The 22784-nt window shown below is 41.1% G+C and overlaps 1 protein-coding gene and 1 long non-coding RNA gene across 2 annotated transcripts; both read right to left on the reverse strand.

The window, feature by feature from the left end:
- Window positions 1-1845: 1845 nt before the first annotated feature.
- On the reverse strand, window positions 1846-18122 carry LOC119731750. Its single transcript, XM_038204993.1, has 16 exons — window positions 18089-18122; window positions 17701-18006; window positions 15361-15696; window positions 14633-14983; window positions 14103-14453; window positions 13664-14011; window positions 12671-12852; window positions 6863-7130; window positions 6501-6611; window positions 5885-6051; window positions 5517-5630; window positions 4791-4861; window positions 4055-4095; window positions 3647-3743; window positions 3122-3227; window positions 1846-2535 (listed from the first exon to the last, which is right to left on the reverse strand). Exons 1-16 carry the CDS (start codon window positions 18120-18122, stop codon window positions 2464-2466), a joined length of 2955 nt encoding a protein of 984 aa, XP_038060921.1. The 3' UTR covers window positions 1846-2463.
- A 1075-nt stretch (window positions 18123-19197) lies between these two features.
- On the reverse strand, window positions 19198-21796 carry LOC119725483. Its single transcript, XR_005270709.1, has 3 exons — window positions 21068-21796; window positions 20209-20366; window positions 19198-19912 (listed from the first exon to the last, which is right to left on the reverse strand). It is a non-coding gene; the product is annotated as an uncharacterized LOC119725483 (long non-coding RNA).
- Between the last annotated feature and the right edge of the window lie 988 nt (window positions 21797-22784).

Below are 22784 nucleotides of genomic sequence, written 5' to 3' on the forward strand. Positions count from 1 at the left end.
ATTAAATTCATGGACTGTTTTATAATTATACACTGCTATTTACTGAAGTCCATTTCAAAGAACTATAAAAAATACAGTACAACATGATAGTTTAATGTAATGTCAGTACCTATACCAATTATGAAATCTTGTTTAATTTTTGTGCGAATTATAAACCTGGATGTCAGATTACAATCTACAGCCAACGCTCAGAATAATAACATAAATAGGGTCCAATTCTAAACATGGAGTTCACAAGGCATCACTTGCTGAAGTTGGACACTTAACAGGTTTTAAACATTTATATTTTAGTATTTTGTTTAAATTATTGTTATTGTTATTAGATTTTAGGGCATTTCCTAAAATTCTGAGTCCGATGAGAGAAGGCTTGTGTCCCCGGTAAGACATTGTAAAATATTCCAAAGACAATATGTAAATACAGCCTATAGTTATTTGGCAGCGAGTATGTATTACAATATGTATTACAATACGTAAATACAGCCTATAGTTACTTGGCAGCGAGTATGTATTTTTGCTGATGATGTAATGACTTTGATTTAATGCTTGAGTTGGAAATTTCCTCCGTCGGGTTTTCTAGTGTTGACTCATTATTATGAATACTGACTATAATCTGCAAGGGTTTGTTTATTTAGTGATCAATTATTAACTACGGCATTGTGCATGCAGCAGATCCTATACGTGGGCTACGTGCCTTTTATTATAATTTTTTTGTTTCACTGCTATGTCCGTAATTGCCTTTAGGTAAATTGTGTTTCCTGCAAAAAAGGCAGACACTTAAGGATTAATGATTAATGATCCAAACACAACGCATCGAATTTGTCTCAGCTTGGAATTTTCATTTTCAGCGTGTGTGCATATTTAAAAGGGGGGGGAGAGCACATTATAATTTATACCAATGCATAATTTGCATGTACAAATCAATCGTTTATCAGAACTAAAAATGCTGATCATATTTAGTGCTATATAATTCAAGAAGAGTTTTCACTAAAGAACGTTGTGGGAGTGACGACTTTACAATGTTTTTAAATCGCTGAGTCTTTTATCAGTTTTTCTTAAGTTATCTGTTTTTAACTGAATTTTACCTAGTTTTTAAATACTTAAAAGCTTTTAAAAAAATATACTAGTAACGTCTGTGTTAGTTTTTGCCAGTCCACCTCAGTCATGAAGCCATTAGAACGGGAATACTACGTGGAAGGAGTTACATTGATGGGGGGCAACAAAGGAGGTGATAAACGCCACTGGCGTTTATCACCGAAATTACCCGAAACATAAAAAGAGGGGCATATAGAAAGACTAATCGTTGTCTTGTTGGATGTTTAGAGGTGGAATGGTTAAGGAGGTCGGTGACCATGACAACAGGGGCGTTCACTCTAGTTGTGTTGACAAACCCTGCAAAAGATGAGACATATAACATTAGAGGCGTTGCAGGTAATGTTACCAAATATAGTGCTGCGGGCAGTGCCAGAAAAGCCTTGTATGAAAAGCCAATTACTGGGCTGTCATGTCAGGGATGGCGTTGGGAAAGGGACTTGAAGTATTGAGAATTTGGTGGTTGTCATAAGTGATATTACGAAGGGGAGGGTGATTGGGATGCAAGGTGGTTATCAAGGGATTCTTGGGTTTGACAATGGCGGTGGGGGCCTTTTTCTTAATTTTTTTCGGGTCGGGTCGGTTGGGGTCGGTTTTACCTTATTTTTTGTCAGCTCGGGTCGGGTCGGTTTGAGGGAGTTAAGATCGGTTCGGATTCGGATTCGGTTTATATCTCAAATGTTTCGGGTCGGCCTTGTCAACCCGACCCGATGCACATCATTACTCCAGACTCAGGGAAGAGGCATTCAACAATCGTTTCACAGCAAGGGGCGTCTGGTTTATTTTCCGGATCAAGGCAGTTCAAGTTTGTTGTGGGCTCAAACTCCAAGGAAGTTTCTTTTTCTAGCTTGGTTAAATGAGGCGTTGAAGTCATCGCATAGAAAGATCAAAGTCGTGGAACAATCATTAAGATTTTTAATACTGACTGGTGCCTTTGTTTGAGAAAATTATAATATTTTGGATTTTTTGGGGTTGTGAATATTTTAAATTAACATGGGTCAAGCAGATGGGTTGATTAGCTTCTTACCCAATTCGTCTACCTTAGATCCGTCCTTGGACTAGTCTTACGTAGAAAAGAAGCCATATATACAACGCAGAACCATGATGAGAATGACGATCTTCGTTACGTCACAACGAGCAGTTCCAGGGGAGAAAATAACGGATAAAAGTTGGGCATCTTGTTGCGGTCTTCAAATAAAATCGTTATTCATTCTGGTTATATAATCCGTACTTGTATAAAAAAAAAAAATTCAATTTTTATCCAAGACTTTATACATCCATTCGAGTAGTTATTATAAGACTGTTCAGGATTCAGCCATCCACGCAATATGCCTATACAACGTAATCTCCTTGACTGGACATTGGCCACGCCCCTCAGTTGTCATCAAGTTCCGGCAGGATGGCACTCATATTTTGATACTCGTTTCGGATTACCGCCATGTACGTCTGTGGGGGGGAAATGATACACTGCATTAAATGTTTTTTTAAACATAAGACCAATTTATTAAGTCGGTCATTGGATTCTAAACCAAGACTTGTTCAGACCTTAAGGATTTACATGGTGCAGATGTATACACGATGTACGTGTAGTAGGCTTTTCTTGGAAGTCGTTGCATAGTGGCATTATCAAGTCATCACAAATACTTAAATTGTTGAAAATCACCAACAATTCAATCTCAAGTTCTCTTTTCAAATGAACTGTGAGAGAGGCAATTTTTTTTTACTTGTGACCAGATGCGCGAGTTGACTTGCAACTGAATTGTTACTGAATTTCGATTGAATTGTGATTGCCTTGCGATTGATTTGCGATTGCTTTGTAAACTTGTGATTGATTGTAATTGACTTGCGATTTGCGCATTTGACCTGCGACTTTCTAGCGACTGACTTGTGATCGTGAGTGACTTTCGATTGACATGTAAATGACTTTTGATTGATTTGCGATTGGCTCATGCCCGAACTGAGTATGGTGACCCTGAGTAGAGCTTATACCGAAGACGGTCTGACGATTAAGATCTGTAGATACTCGACTCACATGTTTGATCCGATTGTCGGCCATGTCACTCAAGATATACACCAGGTCAGTGAAGGTCGGTCTGTTGTTCGGATCCTCGTCCCAGCAATCGCGCATTAGGGCATAACTATAAAACAACAAGGGTAGAATCAAGCTTGGTTTTTTTTGGGGGGGGGAGGATTTCCATCACTGTTTTTGTTTTACAAATTGCTGTTGTACGTGCCTGATCAGCAAGCCTGATTTTTTTTTAAATATTAGAACAGAGGACCGGGAACCAGACTGTACTTTATTGTTTTTGTGAGGCAAATTACCGCCTTCCTTATTGTGCATAATCCATGTTTCAATGGATAGCGCAAGTGCACTAAGACTTTGTCTGTACCCTTCGTTAGTATTGGTGCTAGCATGTAGGGCGCCCTCTTTAGTCCACACCTACAGTTCTCGAGAATAATCAGTGTGTGGTTCAATACATCGTTCGTTTCAACAGTTTTCACTGGGTTATTTAGAGGACCGTGCAGATAATTTATCTACAGAAACGAGAGTTCTTACATTTGGTCGTCACAATTGTCCGGCTTAGGCATACGATATCCTATTCTGATTGTTTCTACCAGCAAGTCGTTCGAAATGGTTGGATATGGAGTTCCGCCTTAAATTTGAAAAGGAAACAAATAATATTAAAAGTTAGCTTTTACTTACAGAATGTATGGTTTTGGAAAAAAGGAGGAGAGATGGCCACATTTACATGCAAAATAAATCATATAAAAACAACATCGTTTTAAAAAGTGCAACCATCCGCTTAAAACTAATCGAAAGACAGGATATGATATACAATCGGACAAACTTGCTTCATTATTTTTTTACAATACATGGATAGCTTAAAGAGTGAGATGTCCTGATACAAATATTGAATCAAAATTTATATGGAATCGGTATTGTATTTTGAGTAAAAAGGCTTACCGAAATTGGCTATTTCCCACAAGAGAATTCCAAAAGACCACCTATGGATTTTAATTTAAAAAAATAGTTTCAAGGTTAAAAGGACTCCAAGTCATTTGTCAAGTCGAAACCAAAATCAAAAACATTTGACTCTTACATCAGCAGATGCTTAGGTAATGTACAGTTGATAGCGGTGGACAGTTAAGTCGCGTGCAAACTCCCAAAGACTTCACATTTAGCTTGCCATTTCTGCAGGAACACGTACAGCAAGAAATGAATTTATTCCCATATAACACAAATTTCCATACGGATTAAACTGTTGTTTCAAGATAACTTCAAATTGTCCTAATGTCGATGAACACGGCCATATAAATTCTTTGAAACCGGTTAGGAACCAAACGTACAGGGAAAAAGCAAACACTCTCAAACATGTAACATCCCCGCGCCATAAATTCCAAAAATAATGTTCGCTGTCGGATCGACCCAGGGTCCAGGCTCTATGGTCAAAATGCCACGTCTTTGGATCATTTCCGGGTTATTTTAACCCAGAAACCTCAGCAAAACTGTCACACTGATCCAGAAAAAGTGTCATATTTGACCTTGAAAGTAACAGACGAAACAGAACCCGGATTCCATGTCAGATGTAAACAGGGACGTTTTAAGAGTGTACGTCTAAGCCTACACTTCAGATTTGATCTGAATTGGTTCACGAATCTTATAGGATAAAAGACAGACGTTCCTACAGTTAAAAACGTACACATCGCTCTGGGTGGTGTACAGCTGATGCCTCACTGATTCGATGGATAACCAGCGAAGTGGTACTCGTCGCTGCATAAATAAAATGATAGAAAAAATTCAATCTGCAGAAAATGCTCGATTAATTTCTTGTCATGTTCTGCGGTTGTTGGACTTGCGTGCTTTCTTTACAAGTCGTTACTCCCGTTGTTTTCTTGTGTTGAGCAAGCCTCGCTCCGCCTGAAACCAATTCATGTGCACTAATTGCTTCTAACTACTACTGGTAATTATCACTACACCACCTCTTGCCTCAAGTAATCTAGGGGGTATTTTACCCCCTAAAATCAGCCCCCCCCCCAAAAAAAAAACAGTCTAAGTGTTTTTAAACCTCCAAATGCAGTCTACAATTTTGTTGTTTCTTGTTACACTCTGAACAATCCTGGGTCAAATTTGACCTTGATTTCAGTCAAATTTTACCCATCCGGCTTAAATGACACTTTCCTGGGTCAAAATGACGCGAAAAAGGATCAAGAGAAGTGTAATTTAATATTCAACCTTAAAGAGTACCTGGTCAAATATGACACAATTTCCGGAGCACATCCGATCTGGGACTTTTTAGAGTGTATCTACAGAAAAGCAAGCTTCACTTCCTCGCAAACTGACGTAAATAATATTTATAATGCACATTTCTCTCTGGAGGTGTTTGTAAAACGATAGAATCTTTCAATAAATCACCCAAAATACAGACCCTTGATGTCTGGACGTAGATATTCTCCCCACGGGACAGACCGAAGTCAGAAACCTTGGCAACCAATCCGTTCCCGATCAGGATGTTTCTTGCAGCCAAATCGCGGTGAATAACCTGGGGAAAAAAAATTTCAAGTTTGGGAAAGTTGAATTTCGAAATCCTTGATAGGCCCAAATTCAAGTGAACTACTATGGTTTCTTAAAGACTTCTTTGAGGGGATTTGAATTTATTTACATACAACAGAAATTCGCATTATGTCTGCAGGATCTCTTTTACACAAAAGTTTCATGGTCGTTGAACGGGAGGTGTTTCTACTCAAAGTATGAATTCAACACCATCGAATTGGGCTAAATCAGTCAGGTCTATACCCCTGCTTTAGCAAGGTGCTCCATTCCCCTGGCAACATCCAGAGCAAACTTGACCAGCTGATCGGAAGACAAGGCGTCCTCGTCTGAGTCTGACTGTGAGCGAGCCGTCCGCAGGTAGCTGCGCAGATCACCATAAGGAAGGTATTCCAAGGCAACGTACAGCACTCCTAAATACGCAGAAACACAAAATAAGATAGCATCGTCCAGGTAGGCCCAAATCTTAATTAAGTCCTGTGTTTAGTTATTTCAGTCATGTATGCGTGCTGAGGGAGCTGACCCCCACCCCGGCTCACCCCGCAACTTCTGCAACTCCCCCCCCCCCCCCCCCCCCCGCAAACCCAATCCCATATTCCTCTTTTCGACGAAAACGGCAGTTCCAGGATGATGAGGTATAGATAAACGATAGCAGCGGCGGTTAAACGAATCAGTCTGCGTGTGCTACTTCCAAAAATAAGCCCTCGATTGTACCATGTGAAGTGCTCCCTGTCAAGTATAATACTCGGGTTCCAACTGACCAAGGCCATTTTTTTTAAACCCAGGTTCAACTCCGTAGGTTGCTTGTGCATGTAGATCGGCAAAGGAGACGCTGGGGCTTGGAAAACGTCCCGTAACTTGCCTTGATGTTGACAAGCACCGAACAGTTGCACGATGTTAGGATGGTTGCCGATACGAGCCATCGTCCATAGCTCATCCATGAAATCATCTCTGTCGCATGCTGATACATGTCCTATACAAGACGGAGAGGAAAGTGAGATCGTAAGCCAATGAAATATGCACGAACTGATTGAATATGTTAGAGTTTGTGTCATTGACGTTTGAAGAGTTGTATTTGTCAATTATTTTGATATAACATCAGACAAAATATGTTAGTCATTAGTGCAATAAAAATGGATACAACGGCACATGAAATTTAAGGCTATTCTCATTCTAAAATTTAAGAACATTGGTCAAATGTTTTCTCCTTAATTTCGAGTATACCTTTGAGCATCTTGATGGCAGCCTTGTTCAAGTCTCCATCTTTCCTAACAGTTCCGTATCGCACCTCACCAAAGTTCCCACTGCCGAGGACTCGCTCCTCGACGATGAGGTCGCGCCAAGGAATCCCCCATCCCTCGGCCCATGATGGCAGGCCGGTGTCTGATGAAATCTCTTCAGGCGTCACATTGGATTGTGCTATGGTGTTCTGGTAGGTGACTTCTTCCTTAACTGCCGTGGTATCCGATTCTGAATCGGGGGCCACCGACTCCTGTATTTTCATCCATCGGAGTAATAAGAATAAATTTTAACTACATATTCTATAATGAGTAGAAAATCACGCCAAAGTAATTGTTTTCTTCTAACTTTGTTACGGGTAAATAAACTCGCAATTTATGAACAGGAGAGTAGTTTAAGTAGACTGTCTGACACAATTTGACCTTGGGCATAGAAATAGGTAAAGGTCACATAAATATGTAAATATGGAAATATGTAGATATAAATATGAATGAATGAAGTTATGAAATTCCGGGCGCAGTTTGACCTAATGAATGGATGGGATGAATAGGGAATAGGTGTGGGTATAAGGAACCGGGTACAGTTTGACCAATTCTATGGGAAAGATTGCATAAGGTATGGAAAAAAAATTTTATGGTACATTTGGATCTTAGCCCTAATATGAGTTTCATACGTTAGTCCCTGTGAACGACCAGCTGGTCGGATCTTTAATCCCCCAACAATAGACGGGAGAGGGCGCGTGCCAAGTCAGCGCAATAGTATTGTTACGAAGTTAATCCGATCGATACAAAAAGTAATTGGATTTCCGAACGCTCGACAGCAGAAAGCAGCGATAGATGGCAAAAATGAATGTTGCGTTGATCAGACTGAAACGAGTACGATTGTCTATTTGAAGAATTATTTTAAAGTCATTTTTATTGGGTTTATGGGTATTGTGCACGTTGGTTTCCAAGGTATAAACAAACACTCACCGCAGCATACTTGCAGGGTACAACCTGTGTCATGTGTGTCGGCCATGGGGGTATATGATAAATCCACGATCCATAATCCATGCGTCTGTACGGAGGCCGTTGGTCGATCACCCCTCGATGATCGCACCGATCATGGAGCAAATAACTCCGTCCGTGCGCCTATATTCCTCTTGTTAATCGATACAGTACCAATGGCACTCTTCTACACTGCCACCAGAATCATCCAAGTAAAAATATATGTCTGTGCGCGGTGATCGTAGAAAAGGGAAGGTTTTGGCATCAGCCAGAGCAAATGTTAGTATACATGCACACTACTGTATACATTATGGCCGTCCGATCAGATAGCGCTCAAGTGTTCTTAATCCGTGACGGCTAATTATCGATTAGGCTCTATAGTCTGCAGAGGCGCGTACAATAAGGAATGGATTCAGTGGTTTAAAGCCATAACAAAACGTGCGGGCATGTGGTTTTTAAAGGGAACTACGGCCTGGAAAGTGCCCGATTGAGTGTATAGGAATAACACAACCATCATTGTGCATTTTGTAATATTTCGTACTAGAACGACCCCAAAACCAAGCTATAGCCTATCCATAGTTAAAAATTCAGTCGTAACGTGGTGAAAATGGTGCCCCTTTAACGCTGTCTGTATAGGAATGCACCGAACCCTAGTTGTACCTCCGTGCCGGATTTGTTTACAAAATCGAGGATGACTGGGTTTTATCTACGACCATTTTACGGGGGTTATTTAGAGGGCGTGTCCAAGCGCTAATTTTATGACTGAGAGTAGGCTTTTCCGATTGATAAGACAACACAAACAAAGAAAAATACAACTGCAGAAATTAGTATATACGTTATGACATTATTGGTTTATTGACGTCATTTCTCATTAAAACACTCGTGTTTTTATTTGTCTGTCCCAATGTATTTCTTCGCAATTATATCGTCATTGTAATGTTGACTAGTCTTTAATCGTTACTGTCTTCCTCGCTTACGTCTTCTTCATCTTGATGGAACAATCCGTCAAATTTCATCTGGTGTTTAGGCATAATTCTGCCGAGAGCCTTTTGTACGCTAATGCCCTTATATATTTTTTCTTCGAGATTGTCCACAATATCTTGATGAGTATCGTTATCTTTCAGATGTAGGTAGCTTGACAGAAAATCCCTGTACTTGTCAAAAAAGATTTGCTTGACTGCCCAGAGGGTCTTCCTATCGGCCTTTTCCTTGGCCTGATCTTCACCCATACCCTCGTTGATGTACTTTTCATGTTTTTCACTCCACATGTCACGAGTCGCTTCTTTGGACTCCTCCAACCAGTCTTGGAAAGTAGCATTGTCTTCTAATTCAGAACTAGACTCATCTTCATCGTCATCTTCTACCTCCGAGTCCGTTTCCGAGCCCGATTCATCCACGTCAGGATGATCAGATTGAATAACCTCAATTTCAGAATCATCGTTAACCCCATTCATTTCAGATTCATCTTCAGCATGAGCGTTTTCGGTATGTCGCCAGAGATTATATCTCCGTCCAAACCTTTTATCACACTGGTTACAAGCATGGGGTTTGACTGCAGAAAAAGTATTCATGTTGAAGTTATAAAGGCTGATTCACGAATGACAAGAAACGGATGAATTGGTTTAATATATATTGTGCCGAGACCTGTCTGTTTGAGCTCATCCTGCTCTTTACCCTGCTCATCCTGCTCTTTACCCTACTCATCCTGCTCTTTACCTTACTCATCCTGCTCTTTACCCTGCTCATCCTGCTCTTTTCCCTACTCATCCTGCTCTTTACCCTGCTCATCCTGCTCTTTACCCTGCTCATCCTGCTCTTTACCCTGCTCATCCTGCTCTTTACCCTGCTCATCCTGCTCTTTTCCCTGCTCATCCTGCTCTTTACCCTGCTCATCCTGCTCTTTACCCTGCTCATCCTGCTGGGTAAAGCAGGGTAAAGATGAGCAGGGTAAAGAGCAGGATGAGCAGGGTAAAGAGCAGGATGAGCAGGGTAAAGAGCAGGATGAGCAGGGTAAAGAGCAGGATGAGCAGGGTAAAGAGCAGGATGAGCAGGGTAAAGAGCAGGATGAGCAGGGTAAAGAGCAGGATGAGCAGGGTAAAGAGCAGGATGAGCAGGGAAAAGAGCAGGATGAGCAGGGTAAAGAGCAGGATGAGCAGGGTAAAGAGCAGGATGAGCAGGGTAAAGAGCAGGATGAGTAGGGAAAAGAGCAGGATGAGCAGGGTAAAGAGCAGGATGAGTAAGGTAAAGAGCAGGATGAGTAGGGTAAAGAGCAGGATGAGCAGGGTAAAGAGCAGGATGAGCTCAAACAGACAGGTCTCGGCACAATATATATTAAACCAATTCATCCGTTTCTTGTCATTCGTGAATCAGCCTTTATAACTTCAACATGAATACTTTTTCTGCAGTCAAACCCCATGCTTGTAACCAGTGTGATAAAAGGTTTGGACGGAGATATAATCTCTTGCGACATACCGAAAACGCTCATGCTGAAGATGAATCTGAAATGAATGGGGTTAACGATGATTCTGAAATTGAGGTTATTCAATCTGATCATCCTGACGTGGATGAATCGGGCTCGGAAACGGACTCGGAGGTAGAAGATGACGATGAAGATGAGTCTAGTTCTGAATTAGAAGACAATGCTACTTTCCAAGACTGGTTGGAGGAGTCCAAAGAAGCGACTCGTGACATGTGGAGTGAAAAACATGAAAAGTACATCAACGAGGGTATGGGTGAAGATCAGGCCAAGGAAAAGGCCGATAGGAAGACCCTCTGGGCAGTCAAGCAAATCTTTTTTGACAAGTACAGGGATTTTCTGTCAAGCTACCTACATCTGAAAGATAACGATACTCATCAAGATATTGTGGACAATCTCGAAGAAAAAATATATAAGGGCATTAGCGTACAAAAGGCTCTCGGCAGAATTATGCCTAAACACCAGATGAAATTTGACGGATTGTTCCATCAAGATGAAGAAGACGTAAGCGAGGAAGACAGTAACGATTAAAGACTAGTCAACATTACAATGACGATATAATTGCGAAGAAATACATTGGGACAGACAAATAAAAACACGAGTGTTTTAATGAGAAATGACGTCAATAAACCAATAATGTCATAACGTATATACTAATTTCTGCAGTTGTATTTTTCTTTGTTTGTGTTGTCTTATCAATCGGAAAAGCCTACTCTCAGTCATAAAATTAGCGCTTGGACACGCCCTCTAAATAACCCCCGTAAAATGGTCGTAGATAAAACCCAGTCATCCTCGATTTTGTAAACAAATCCGGCACGGAGGTACAACTAGGGTTCGGTGCATTCCTATACAGACAGCGTTAAAGGGGCACCATTTTCACCACGTTACGACTGAATTTTTAACTATGGATAGGCTATAGCTTGGTTTTGGGGTCGTTCTAGTACGAAATATTACAAAATGCACAATGATGGTTGTGTTATTCCTATACACTCAATCGGGCACTTTCCAGGCCGTAGTTCCCTTTAAAAACCACATGCCCGCACGTTTTGTTATGGCTTTAAACCACTGAATCCATTCCTTATTGTACGCGCCTCTGCAGACTATAGAGCCTAATCGATAATTTAGCCGTCACGGATTAAGAACACTTGAGCGCTATCTGATCGGACGGCCATAATGTATACAGTAGTGTGCATGTATACTAACATTTGCTCTGGCTGATGCCAAAACCTTCCCTTTTCTACGATCACCGCGCACAGACATATATTTTTACTTGGATGATTCTGGTGGCAGTGTAGAAGAGTGCCATTGGTACTGTATCGATTAACAAGAGGAATATAGGCGCACAGACGGAGTTATTTGCTCCATGATCGGTGCGATCATCGAGGGGTGATCGACCAACGGCCTCCGTACAGACGCATGGATTATGGATCGTGGATTTATCATATACCCCCATGGCCGACACACATGACACAGGTTGTACCCTGCAAGTATGCTGCGGTGAGTGTTTGTTTATACCTTGGAAACCAACGTGCACAATACCCATAAACCCAATAAAAATGACTTTAAAATAATTCTTCAAATAGACAATCGTACTCGTTTCAGTCTGATCAACGCAACATTCATTTTTGCCATCTATCGCTGCTTTCTGCTGTCGAGCGTTCGGAAATCCAATTACTTTTTGTATCGATCGGATTAACTTCGTAACAATACTATTGCGCTGACTTGGCACGCGCCCTCTCCCGTCTATTGTTGGGGGATTAAAGATCCGACCAGCTGGTCGTTCACAGGGACTAACGTATGAAACTCATATTAGGGCTAAGATCCAAATGTACCATAAAATTTTTTTTCCATACCTTATGCAATCTTTCCCATAGAATTGGTCAAACTGTACCCGGTTCCTTATACCCACACCTATTCCCTATTCATCCCATCCATTCATTAGGTCAAACTGCGCCCGGAATTTCATAACTTCATTCATTCATATTTATATCTACATATTTCCATATTTACATATTTATGTGACCTTTACCTATTTCTATGCCCAAGGTCAAATTGTGTCAGACAGTCTACTTAAACTACTCAGGAGTTTTTAGAACTTGATGAAATTTCGCTTTCTGTGAAATTTCAGTTAAAACTATTGCTCTAGGTAGGCGCTACATGCAAAAGTGCGCCACGTTGGGGGCCGCGCCACGTAAGGGTACATCAACAATATAATTTCCTGGTGCACGTGTGTCACACACAGGGAACGGTGCGCGTCAACCAGCTGTCGTTGCTAGGTAAAAGGGCGGCCTCTTTTGTTGGCGCACGGAGCCCATTGGACATATCTCTTACCATCTCGACGCTTCCTTGAAGATTTGGCACACTCTGTGCACTCACTGGTACCTGGTATCTCCTCTTGGCTCTTGTTGAAGAAATGACAAGAGCAGCGACAGCCAAAACTAACATTCCGCTCAGGACGCCGACTATGGCAAAGAGCATCGTCATGTTGATCGTGCTACTTGCTGGCTTGATGTCTTGTAATGAAAATTAATCGCACTGTAAAAGGTTCCGGGTTAAGGCCCGAAATCCTGGATGTATTTGACGTAGAATACTATTCCGGGGTTGAATAACACTTTTCCGGGTTAAAATGACTTCCGATGATCTTTTGCCAGTGATTTTAACCCGAAAAAGCCTTTTGACCCTGACAAGTATCAGGTCAATAGACATGGGCGTCGACAGGATTTTTTTCTAGAGGGGGGCAAAACATTTTTTTGCCAAAAAATGCTTGTATTTCTCAACACATTCTCGATTTCTTAGTTTTAGAGGGGGCAGGGACATTTTGCCCCCCCCCCCCCCACCCAACTCTTTAAATTTACACCACTTTGTCTTCGCGCCTCTTTTTCTTTTTGTTTTTTTCGGGTTTTTTTCTTCCTTTTTTTTTTTTTTGCTTCTCCAGGGGGGCAAGTGCCCCCCTTGCCCCCCCCCCCCCCGCGACGCCCATGTCAATAGAATCAAGAGTGAAATATAACTAGGGATTGTTTATACTGCTTATAAGTATATTTTTTTGTTGAAGAAATAGTGTTATTTCGACCATTTAGTTTCGTCTCAAGGAAATTTCCAGATTACTAATTTCTAGGAGGTTATGTCTACGCAAGCACCCCGTCTCGGTTGATAGGGGTTCCCCTAGCTGCACACAGCAGGTAATTGGCGACAATGACAAAAATACATCATATTGGATAATAAATTGAGAAGCAAAGGCAATTTTAGAAACTGCTTCTGATGGATGCAACGGGTCATGAAATCCCCACAAAATAGTTCAAAATAATATTGTTTTAGTATTTTTACCGGCGCATGATCGGAGCTTAACCGTGATTGCAAGCTCTTCCTTCTCTAGACTCGTTGCTCGGCATGTGAGACTTTTTACGACGTCTTCACTAGACGGGTTGGGAATAGTGAACCTGCTGAACAAGTCCACTAATTCTTCCGAGCTCGGTGTCTGAACCACGGATCCGGTTTCCACCCTCACGCCGTCAATGACCCAAACGATTCTCCACGAGTCGGGTGTGGCTTGTAGTACGGTGCATCCGAACGCTCTTCCCGTCTCCGATGTCAGGCAGATGGCCTCCGAAGCCTCGCTGATGAACTCTCCAGTCGAGAGATCCAAGAGCTCCATTGAAGTATTGGAGACAATTTCTGAATAATGAAAAAGGTGTCTCACAAGCAATCAGATACTTATATATTTTGCTATACTTAAAAAAATTAAACACCAGAATGGTGGTCTCACCAGGGCAAGTCTGGAGCTGGAGGGTGACGAAAAGAGACTCTGTTTTGAATCCCGTAGCCATGCAAGTAAGGCTGTTGATGAGGCTTCCATCCAAGGAGTTGAAGACTGTAAAACTGGTGTTCATATTGAATAATCCATCTGTTGTTGGAGTTACATCTACTCGCCCACTTTCATTCTTGATTCCATCGATGATCCAAGTCACTACAATATCTGGCCGGGCATCTAGGATTGTACATGCAAAGGTTCGCTTCGTGCCGGCCTTGAAGCAGATGTGCCCAGACTTGATGCCGAGCAGTTCGCCAGTCGAGAGATCCACAAGGTGTATTGACGTATTTACTACTCTGTCTACGTCTGGAGCAAAGTGTAAATAGTACAGTCATTTTAAAAACAGTTGAAAACGAAAGAAGTGTACTTAACAGGGCGCCCATCCACTTGAAACCTGTGCCTAAACACCTCCAACTTGTTCCCTAACGGGAATTTTGCAGTATAAAAACAGCACTTGAAATATTAAAGACAGATTATTTACTTACCAGAGCAGATCTCAAGGTGCACTGTGACGTTCAGTGAATTTTCCCCTTCACTTGTAGCTCGGCATGTAAGACTAGTAATGGTACCATCGTCTCGCCACTTGGATATAATGAACCTGCTGCTCACGTTGACCAATCCATCTCCGGCGCTACTTGTTAAATTGGTGAAGCCATCTCCAGACTCTTCTCCATCGATGAGCCAGGCTACACGCCAAACACCTGGTCTGGCTGCTCTGAGCTGGCATTGGAAAGTTCGCTCCGTATGAAGCTGGATGCAGATTGGCGTGGATGTCAGTCCAACAAGACGTCGAGCCGATAGATCCCAAAGGTCAAGATCATGTTTTGGATGAATGCCTACGGAATTTAAAAATAAAACAAGAGAGTTATTCATGCTAAGAACGTCACAGGACATTAGCCGATAGGACCATGTCACCAACACTGAACTTTATGGCAGCACGCGACATGAAGATAAGCCAGGAGGACGACGATATTTCCTATACTGGTTCACTGCCATCGACACCCAAATTGTCCGCTCAGCTGGTTATATCCCGGGCACCAGGACTTTGGGGCCCAAAGGAGGGTCGCCCATGAACTTGATAATACTAAAATTTACAAAGAAGTGCAGCAAGGTCTGCTGAGGAGCTGAGAACTGTGATGATGCTTGCCGGTATAATAATTATTACCCCCAATGACGAACACTCTTAAAGAAACCAGGGAACTTGATTTCTTACCTTGACAAGACTTTAACTCAACTGTAATGCTGATAAGTCTTTCGAGACCCGTAGCCTGACAAGTGAGGTTGTTCGGAAACTCGGTTTGCGACTGTGAAAGATTGAAGGTGCTGCTCACTTTCACCAGTCCACCTACTGCGGTCTCAACGAGACCTGTTACAACTCGCTCTCCTCCGACGAACCACGCGATGTTCCAGGCGTTGGGTTCGGCGTCCCGAACTGTGCACTTGAAGCCACGTACAGCTGAACCAGACCGACGGACACAAATTGGTTCAGAATCACTGTCGACGAGTTTGCCTGTGTTGAGATCTTTAACCTCTACCGTAGTGTTTGGTTCTAAAGGAAAGTTAAAGGTGAAAAGGAATAAAGCCGGTGCAAACTGCTTACTGACGGTTTAGACCTGAAATATACTAATCAACAAAATACGAGGGCTTAATGTTTCGATCCTTGGCAGGAACTTTCTCGAAGGCAAAGTAACAAAGAATTATAGGCCCTCTTTTTTTTAATTATGTAAATAAGGGTGAGTTAATATGGTGGAATAATTGCACGAACCTTTTTTGAATGAAATGACAGAAAACAAAATTTCTTGAATGTGTACAACCTAACGTTGAATCACTTTAAAAAAAAAAAAAAAAATTAAAAATTCAGATGTTTAACAGCGTCCAGAACAAAGCAATTGAAACTTCCTGAAGATTCAATGAGTAATATGAAAATTGGGACTGTTACAGTTTAGGTAGACTTTAATTCTTGTTTTAAACCAATGACTTCACTCAATAAACATTTCTGAAATTCAATTTGCGCTCTGGGTACGAATGACAAGCAATAAATGTAGTTTAGGGACAAACCAATAGAGATTCCCCAAAGGTTACTCCTATCTTGAAAGCATTCCTTTTTTTCTTTTATTGTACTAATTATTTCAGCGCTTGTCGTCCACACCCAGAATGCTTTGCAAGTGTCAATTTCCTTTTATTTCACGGCTCAAAACATTAATTTGTCGTTTTCGCGTTCTATCCATTCTTTTCCTAATAAAATACCCAGGTAATATTTGTTACAAATTTCTGTACTAAATTTGTGATACAGGCTTGAACGCTGTAAACTGACAGATCATTATCTCCGGCAGAGTGAGGTCAACTTTCAATCTCGTTATATGAGTGTATCGTGTAAAATGAAACCAACAAGTGCTTATTGTATAAAAAAAAAAACACTCCTGACTTTAAAACAAACATTGGCAAGTTTCAGTTTGACAAATAAGAATAAACAGTCACCGTTGCAAAGAAAACATTTTGCGAAGCAAACCAAAATTACAGGTAGGCACGCATGGCGCAACTTTTTGGTGTTATCTAAAATGGGCAAATGTTGAGCCAAATCGAAACAACAAGGTATGATAATGTTGGTTTAGAAATAACCATCTTTCATTTTCTTTCTTGAACGTGTACGACCCGGTCGCAGATTAAAATGGTTATAATTTGTCTTTCTTCTGTATTGGATGGTAAGCTTCCGCGACTTTACTTCAACGCAAAATAGCATAAACGTACTGCATATATCCGATTGGTTAAGGCTCATAAACGTTTAAATTGAACTTCGTGATCGTTACTTATTTACCCGCAAAAGTAACCTCCTCATTAACGACAGGCACTTTAAAGTTCAAGTGAAGATAGCGCTGGTATTAAATATTGTTGTTCGGCCTGAAATGGTATGGTTTTTAATTTGTTTTATATATTTATATAGGCTTAACATTGAAAGTGGTTTGAAAATAAAGTGCCCACGTTAGAAACAGAATCATCATGTTAAGGTAAGTTGTTGTAAATGTGCACCATACTTAAAATGTTTAACAATTGTGTTGCGTCAAACGAAAAAGACCCCCCCCCAAAAAAAAAAAAAACACACCTATGTGGCTTTATACATGGTCACTTTTGACCTGGTTCGGATTCCGCACGACCTATCAATGACCGTAAACAGTACTTTTCAATGTCTACATGATGCATCATTAGCATGATTGTCCGAAGAAATGGCATTTGCTTACATTTTCTAACCAACAAAGGGATTCAGGGTTGAGCTGTTACACAGACGTAATGTTCTCAGACATTCGTCCACAATTTTAGCACGTGCATACCCTGTCCCGTCACCAGCTTCGGGCATTGGGGAGGGAGGCAAAGAACAAACTGGAGGGGGGGAGGCACACCACAAGAAAATACACTTAAATATAATTTTAACGCTTATGGTTTTTGCCGATAGGTGGGAGCTAGTTGTTCGTCAGCCACCACCACCGGCACCAAAAACAAAATGCTGAGACTTCATATAAATGTCCACGTGAATTTCTAGCACGTTCTGAAGCTTTACCGACTATATCCAACTGCAGGGTTTTAGTTGTTGATGTCAGGTAGTACACGACGCACTTGTACTGGCCAGCCGAGGTCCTTTTCACCGGGGCGATGCTCAGTTTGCAGTGCTCCTCAAATCCGTCTTGGTCGCCGGGTGGCTGGAACGAACACCGCTGCAAAATCAGACTAGATTTTTGCCACTCGACACGAGTTACCGGTCCCACATTAGTTCGATGGCCTGTTATCAAGCACGTAAACGTTACATTAACTCCAATGGAAGCCGGGTAATTCTCTGCAGGGAGGATCCTCAGCGAATCCCCCTCACCTGAAATTGATGTGGAAAAAATCATGTACTCATTAACCGTGTCCGTGTCTAGTTATTGAAAAAAAGGACAGGGCAAGCCTACTAAAGCTGGACACATTCACTGGCAGTGTTTTCATGCATCTGGTGTTCACAATGTGCCGGATTTAACTATGGGATATAGCCTTTTCGATGACACTGCCCTGCTCCCAGCGAAGGCGGAACAGTTTTGAAAGTGGGGCCAATTTAGGCCATCAGCTGAAACTCAAAAACCGGCTGTAAAATGAGTTTCGTTCCAGCAACACTGGGTCTACTTTTTTAATGCACATATGTGGGGTTCAGTACATCACAAACACTATGTCAAAAGTTCTCCAGCAAATATGCTGCAGTTTTTTTTTTACACCTCATCAAAGTTTGCCAATGTTATATACATGTGTGTATGCTAAAAACCCACATTTTCCGGTTTGAGGCCTTGCGTTGGCACTTCCAATTTCAAAACTATGCACGTACAGCACTATAGCTTGTCATATCCTAGAAACTCCTGACCCTAGAAACTCCTGGGTCAGACTCAGTCTGCTCAGTCCTTTTCCGGGTCAAAAATTGACCCCTTTTGGAGTCATAAATGACCCCTTTGGAGTAAAAAAAAGACATGTTTCTCGGTCATTTTGACTGAAATGTGTATTTTTTTTACCCAGAAAAGGACTGAGCAAATTTGGATTCAGATTCTGGGTCAATTTGACCCAGGAGATTTTAGAGTTAAAAAATATCTTTTATGTACATTGGCAATTGGGTCACACAGAACATGACCTTTTGTTTTCTCATCTGGTAGACATCACCACAGTCCCTCTTCCAAAAAATATTTCACTGTAATCTAACTTATTTGGCAGCATACAACAATGCAGTTATTTTGAAGGTTTATAATGCAGTGGTGGAACCAGCTCAAGATTAATGAAAGTGAGGGGGTGCCCAAAATGGAGGCGTCTTTAGAGTAAATAAATACCTGCACATGTAACCAGCAGAAGAAACAGGAAAGCAGACAAGACATGTCCCTTTAAACAAAGCAAACTAACGCATATAAAAAAAAATAATGGGTGCTATGCCCCCCAAACCCTCTGGATCTGCTGTGGTGAACCAGGTACGTCACTTAAAGAACCTTCTACTTGTAAGAAAGACCACCTTTTTTGGAATGAAACAGGCTTTAAATACAATTATAAATCAAAGGACCATCAGATAGAAGTCAGAGTCTGGTTTAATAATTTAAAAAATCAACCATTGTACATTTATTTGCTATCTAATCAAAACAGCCATCTTGGTTTGGAGAAAAGCCTTAAGATCAGTCTTTTGTCAAAGAAAATTTCAGCTTTTTATTTATTGATACATTGATTAGCACGTATAAATGTTTGCATGTATATCAATAAAAAGAAAACAAAACCATAACTCATGCTATTTTGTATGCTTACACATTAAAGAGAGTGATTTGGCTTGTCATATGTGGCTAGTCTCACTGTTAAAATTCACAGAATTTGCCTTTTTTTACTGGAACTAATTTTTAATAATTGAAAAGAATTAAAATGAATAAAACCAACACTAATGAACAGAAGGATACAATTATGTAGTTTTGAAATCTAGAGTTACTCATTATTTTCATTATAATGTCAAATGCTAACTAGTCGTGCTGATACAACTTCAAGTAAATGTTATCACTACATCAAAGTTCTCATCAAATCTTGTGCAGTAACGGCCTAACAACAGGATGGAGCGTATGTCTTGCTTTCTAAGCCAAAGTTTCAGTTTTGAATCCTCCTCTGAAGTCCCCAGAGATTCAACTACACATCCAGCAGATAAAGTAGCGGTGTAGATGATGTCCCATATATCAAGGAAAGAGATCTGTGGATATTCTCTTCTAAGCCGATATGTCAACTTGTCAGTTCTGTAAAAAAAAAAAAAAATTGTAAAATATAGACAGGTTTAGTATCTGATGATCAAAAACAATGATTACTGTGGATGTGCTTTAGAAGAAAGAAAACAACTTGTTCAATCTAGAGTTAAATTACTAGAAAGATCACGTGCCGATCGTTTTGCCTTCCACTGTAAATATGTAAACATTGGTAGCTATTGAGAACCAACCTTTTCAGCTTCCAAAGCAATATCAAGAAGTTTTCATTTTGAATATTCTATTAAAGTTTATTTCTGTTTGCACTCTGAATAACAATCAAAACATCTTACCGATATAAAGATCCAAGGCCAGTTCCTTCGGCTTCTAAATCATTTCATGATTCCAACAGTTCACCAAGCTGGGACATTCTCATGAAACTAAGTTGTTGATCGGGGTTGAACAGTCAGTCGCAGAACATCTCCCTTTTCCTGACGTTCATCCTTTAGGCCTATATATATAGAATCAAATAGTAAATTCTATAAAAAGCTATTTTGCTATTTTATACAAAGGGAAAGACTACCCTCACACCTCCATAAAAGTATCCTTCAACAATGGAGAAAGAGACTGCACAACATTTTATGGGATTTTGTGCAGTACACGTTGTACTTTGGCATCTTAACGTTAGACATTTATTTTCAGTGCCAGAGGTACTCGGTTTGAATCATGGATGATGGAACTAAAAAAAACACCCTTTTTTACTGGGTTTTTCAAATAAGATCTATTTGTCATTGAAGACATTTTTCTTCATTGACTTCAGAGAATTTTTCTAAAAGGAAAGTAAAGTCCAAGAACCATTCGGTAAACAAGTGACGTACCCAACAGTCCAATGCCGTAGAGAAAGAAAAGGTGTTTTTTTATAACCAGGAATCTGTTATCATTTTGAATGGTATCTTTTGCAAGAAAATAAAATTTTCCTATGCATTTTCAGTTGACGCCATCCAAATAGATGCGGTTCTGTGCATTCACGGTGCATCGTGGTGACCACCAGCTTTGCGTTTTTATCGTTGTGTCACCCCAGTTTCCCTCAAAGAAATTAAAACCTAACCTTACCCTTAATTCAAGACAATAAACCCAAACATGGATTTGTTGGTTCTTTTTTGGGGCACATAAATACACAATCGCCTTTATTATAATGACATGTAGGCCTACCTCCAACGGAAGTTCTGCTTGTTGTACTGTCCTTGAATTGAGGTTTTCATCGAAATCAAAATCCTGGTTGAGTTTGTGTGCAGCATGACACAGTTATGTAGACATGGTAGATAGGCAATTCAAAGAAACTTGAACTTTGCCCGGAGCTTTTTCGGTGAAGAAATCTGGGTCTCAGCTGAAGTGTCTGGTTTGCGTTTTCTTGCAGCACCGAGACGTTTACTATCTATAAAAACCGCCACGGGTGAGATCGGCCGGCCGGACTACCTTGTTTACATGCGCCGGTAGTGCATGATGTAGTACTGTACAGTACGATACAGACATAACAGATCCACTGCCCACACATCGTGGGTATATTCGGCGATGCCATTGTGAAATTCAGCCACTCTTTGGCACAGGAAATGAACTTACTATCACCGGACATCAGATCCTTCGCATTTCCCCCCTCAAACGTGACAGATTATGAGTGCAAACACTTCTTTTTTGCACCGGTCGATGTTTACGTTGACGCACTTTTGCCAATGGACGCCGCCATGTTTGTTAAATGTCATGACCTGCGACCTCATATCTGGTGTCTAATTGGACAGTTCACGTCACGTGGTACGATGCGTCATACGCAGCGGATTTTTTTAACGTAGGCGCGGTACGTTTTTGAACGTCCACAATGGACAAATAGTTCGCTTTTTCGAGTCAAATTATCAAAAAACTGCTGGACGAAATGTGGAGAACTTTTGTAGTAGGCCTATCATTCTTTGGAAGTGAATTTCGGTACAATTGTTAAAAATTGTTGGACCCGCGATTGCTGGAGCGAAACGAACGAATTTTCCAGTCCAGCTGACGGCCTAATTTAGAAAGCAACTCCGATGCCACCCGGTCGTTGCAAATTCGAAAAGAGGGGAGGGGCAGGACCCCATAATGCTGCTAGGGACCGCCCTTTTCGCTTTTTTTTTTGTTTCCTGCCATGTTACACGAAACCGTTAATGTCTAGAAATATGTAGACTAAAACATTGATGCCATTGTAACTAGCACTTAAATATTTTGTGTGAGAATGTTTCGTGTGAACGAAGCGTACCCGATAATTATTGAGAAAATGTTGGGAAAAAGTGGAGCGGGGGAGGCGAAATCGCCACCTTTTAAAAGGTGGGAGGGCATGGGCCCAATCAGTGGCGTAGCCACGGGGGGCGTGGCCCCCCCATGAAACCTTGTCGCCCCCCCCCCCCCCCCCCCCCCCAGTTGCCCCCCACTGAGATTTTGAGTTGCTAAAAAAATTATCATTGATACAAAGTAAATATAGCCTTTAGTCAAGGCTCGCGTGGCTACTCGGACGCGTGAGACTCCGGATGCTATCGGAGTCATAGCACACGTATCTACCGACAATTAGGTACTTAAGGCGCTGTATATTTTTAAAGACAGGTAAATGAAGTTTATGAAAATATAAGACCCATTATGCAGCACCTTTAGAAAGGGTATTCAAAGTGCTGCGGTGCACTTTGCAGCCAGCGTAATTTTTTTCCTAGGAGGGTTAGGGGCAATGTCATGAATAATTCAGTTTTTCCTTTGAATCATTGCAAGACTTAGGTTCTCGTTCTATTTTCCCCTTAATTTAAAATTATCTCAGTGATAAATTTGGAGAAGAAAACTAGCTGATGAAAAATGAGCAGCGAAGACGTGGATTCGAACCAGGGATCTTTGTATCCATAGCTCATCTCGCTATCCACTA

This window comes from Patiria miniata, unplaced genomic scaffold (assembly GCF_015706575.1).
Source record: "Patiria miniata isolate m_02_andy unplaced genomic scaffold, ASM1570657v1 HiC_scaffold_1, whole genome shotgun sequence".
Lineage (NCBI taxonomy): Eukaryota > Metazoa > Echinodermata > Asteroidea > Valvatida > Asterinidae > Patiria > Patiria miniata.

Excerpts from the sequence above, each read along its gene's own strand:
- LOC119731750 (XM_038204993.1), bottom strand. The coding sequence starts at position 18,122 with ATGAAAACACTGCCAGTGAATGTGTCCAGCTTTA. Across the intron at positions 7,131-12,670 it reads TTCAAGGAAGCGTCGAGATG|GAGTCGGTGGCCCCCGATTC; the intron begins GTAAGAGATATG and ends ATGAAAATACAG. Across the intron at positions 4,862-5,516 it reads TCTACGTCCAGACATCAAGG|CGACGAGTACCACTTCGCTG; the intron begins GTCTGTATTTTG and ends TTATTTATGCAG.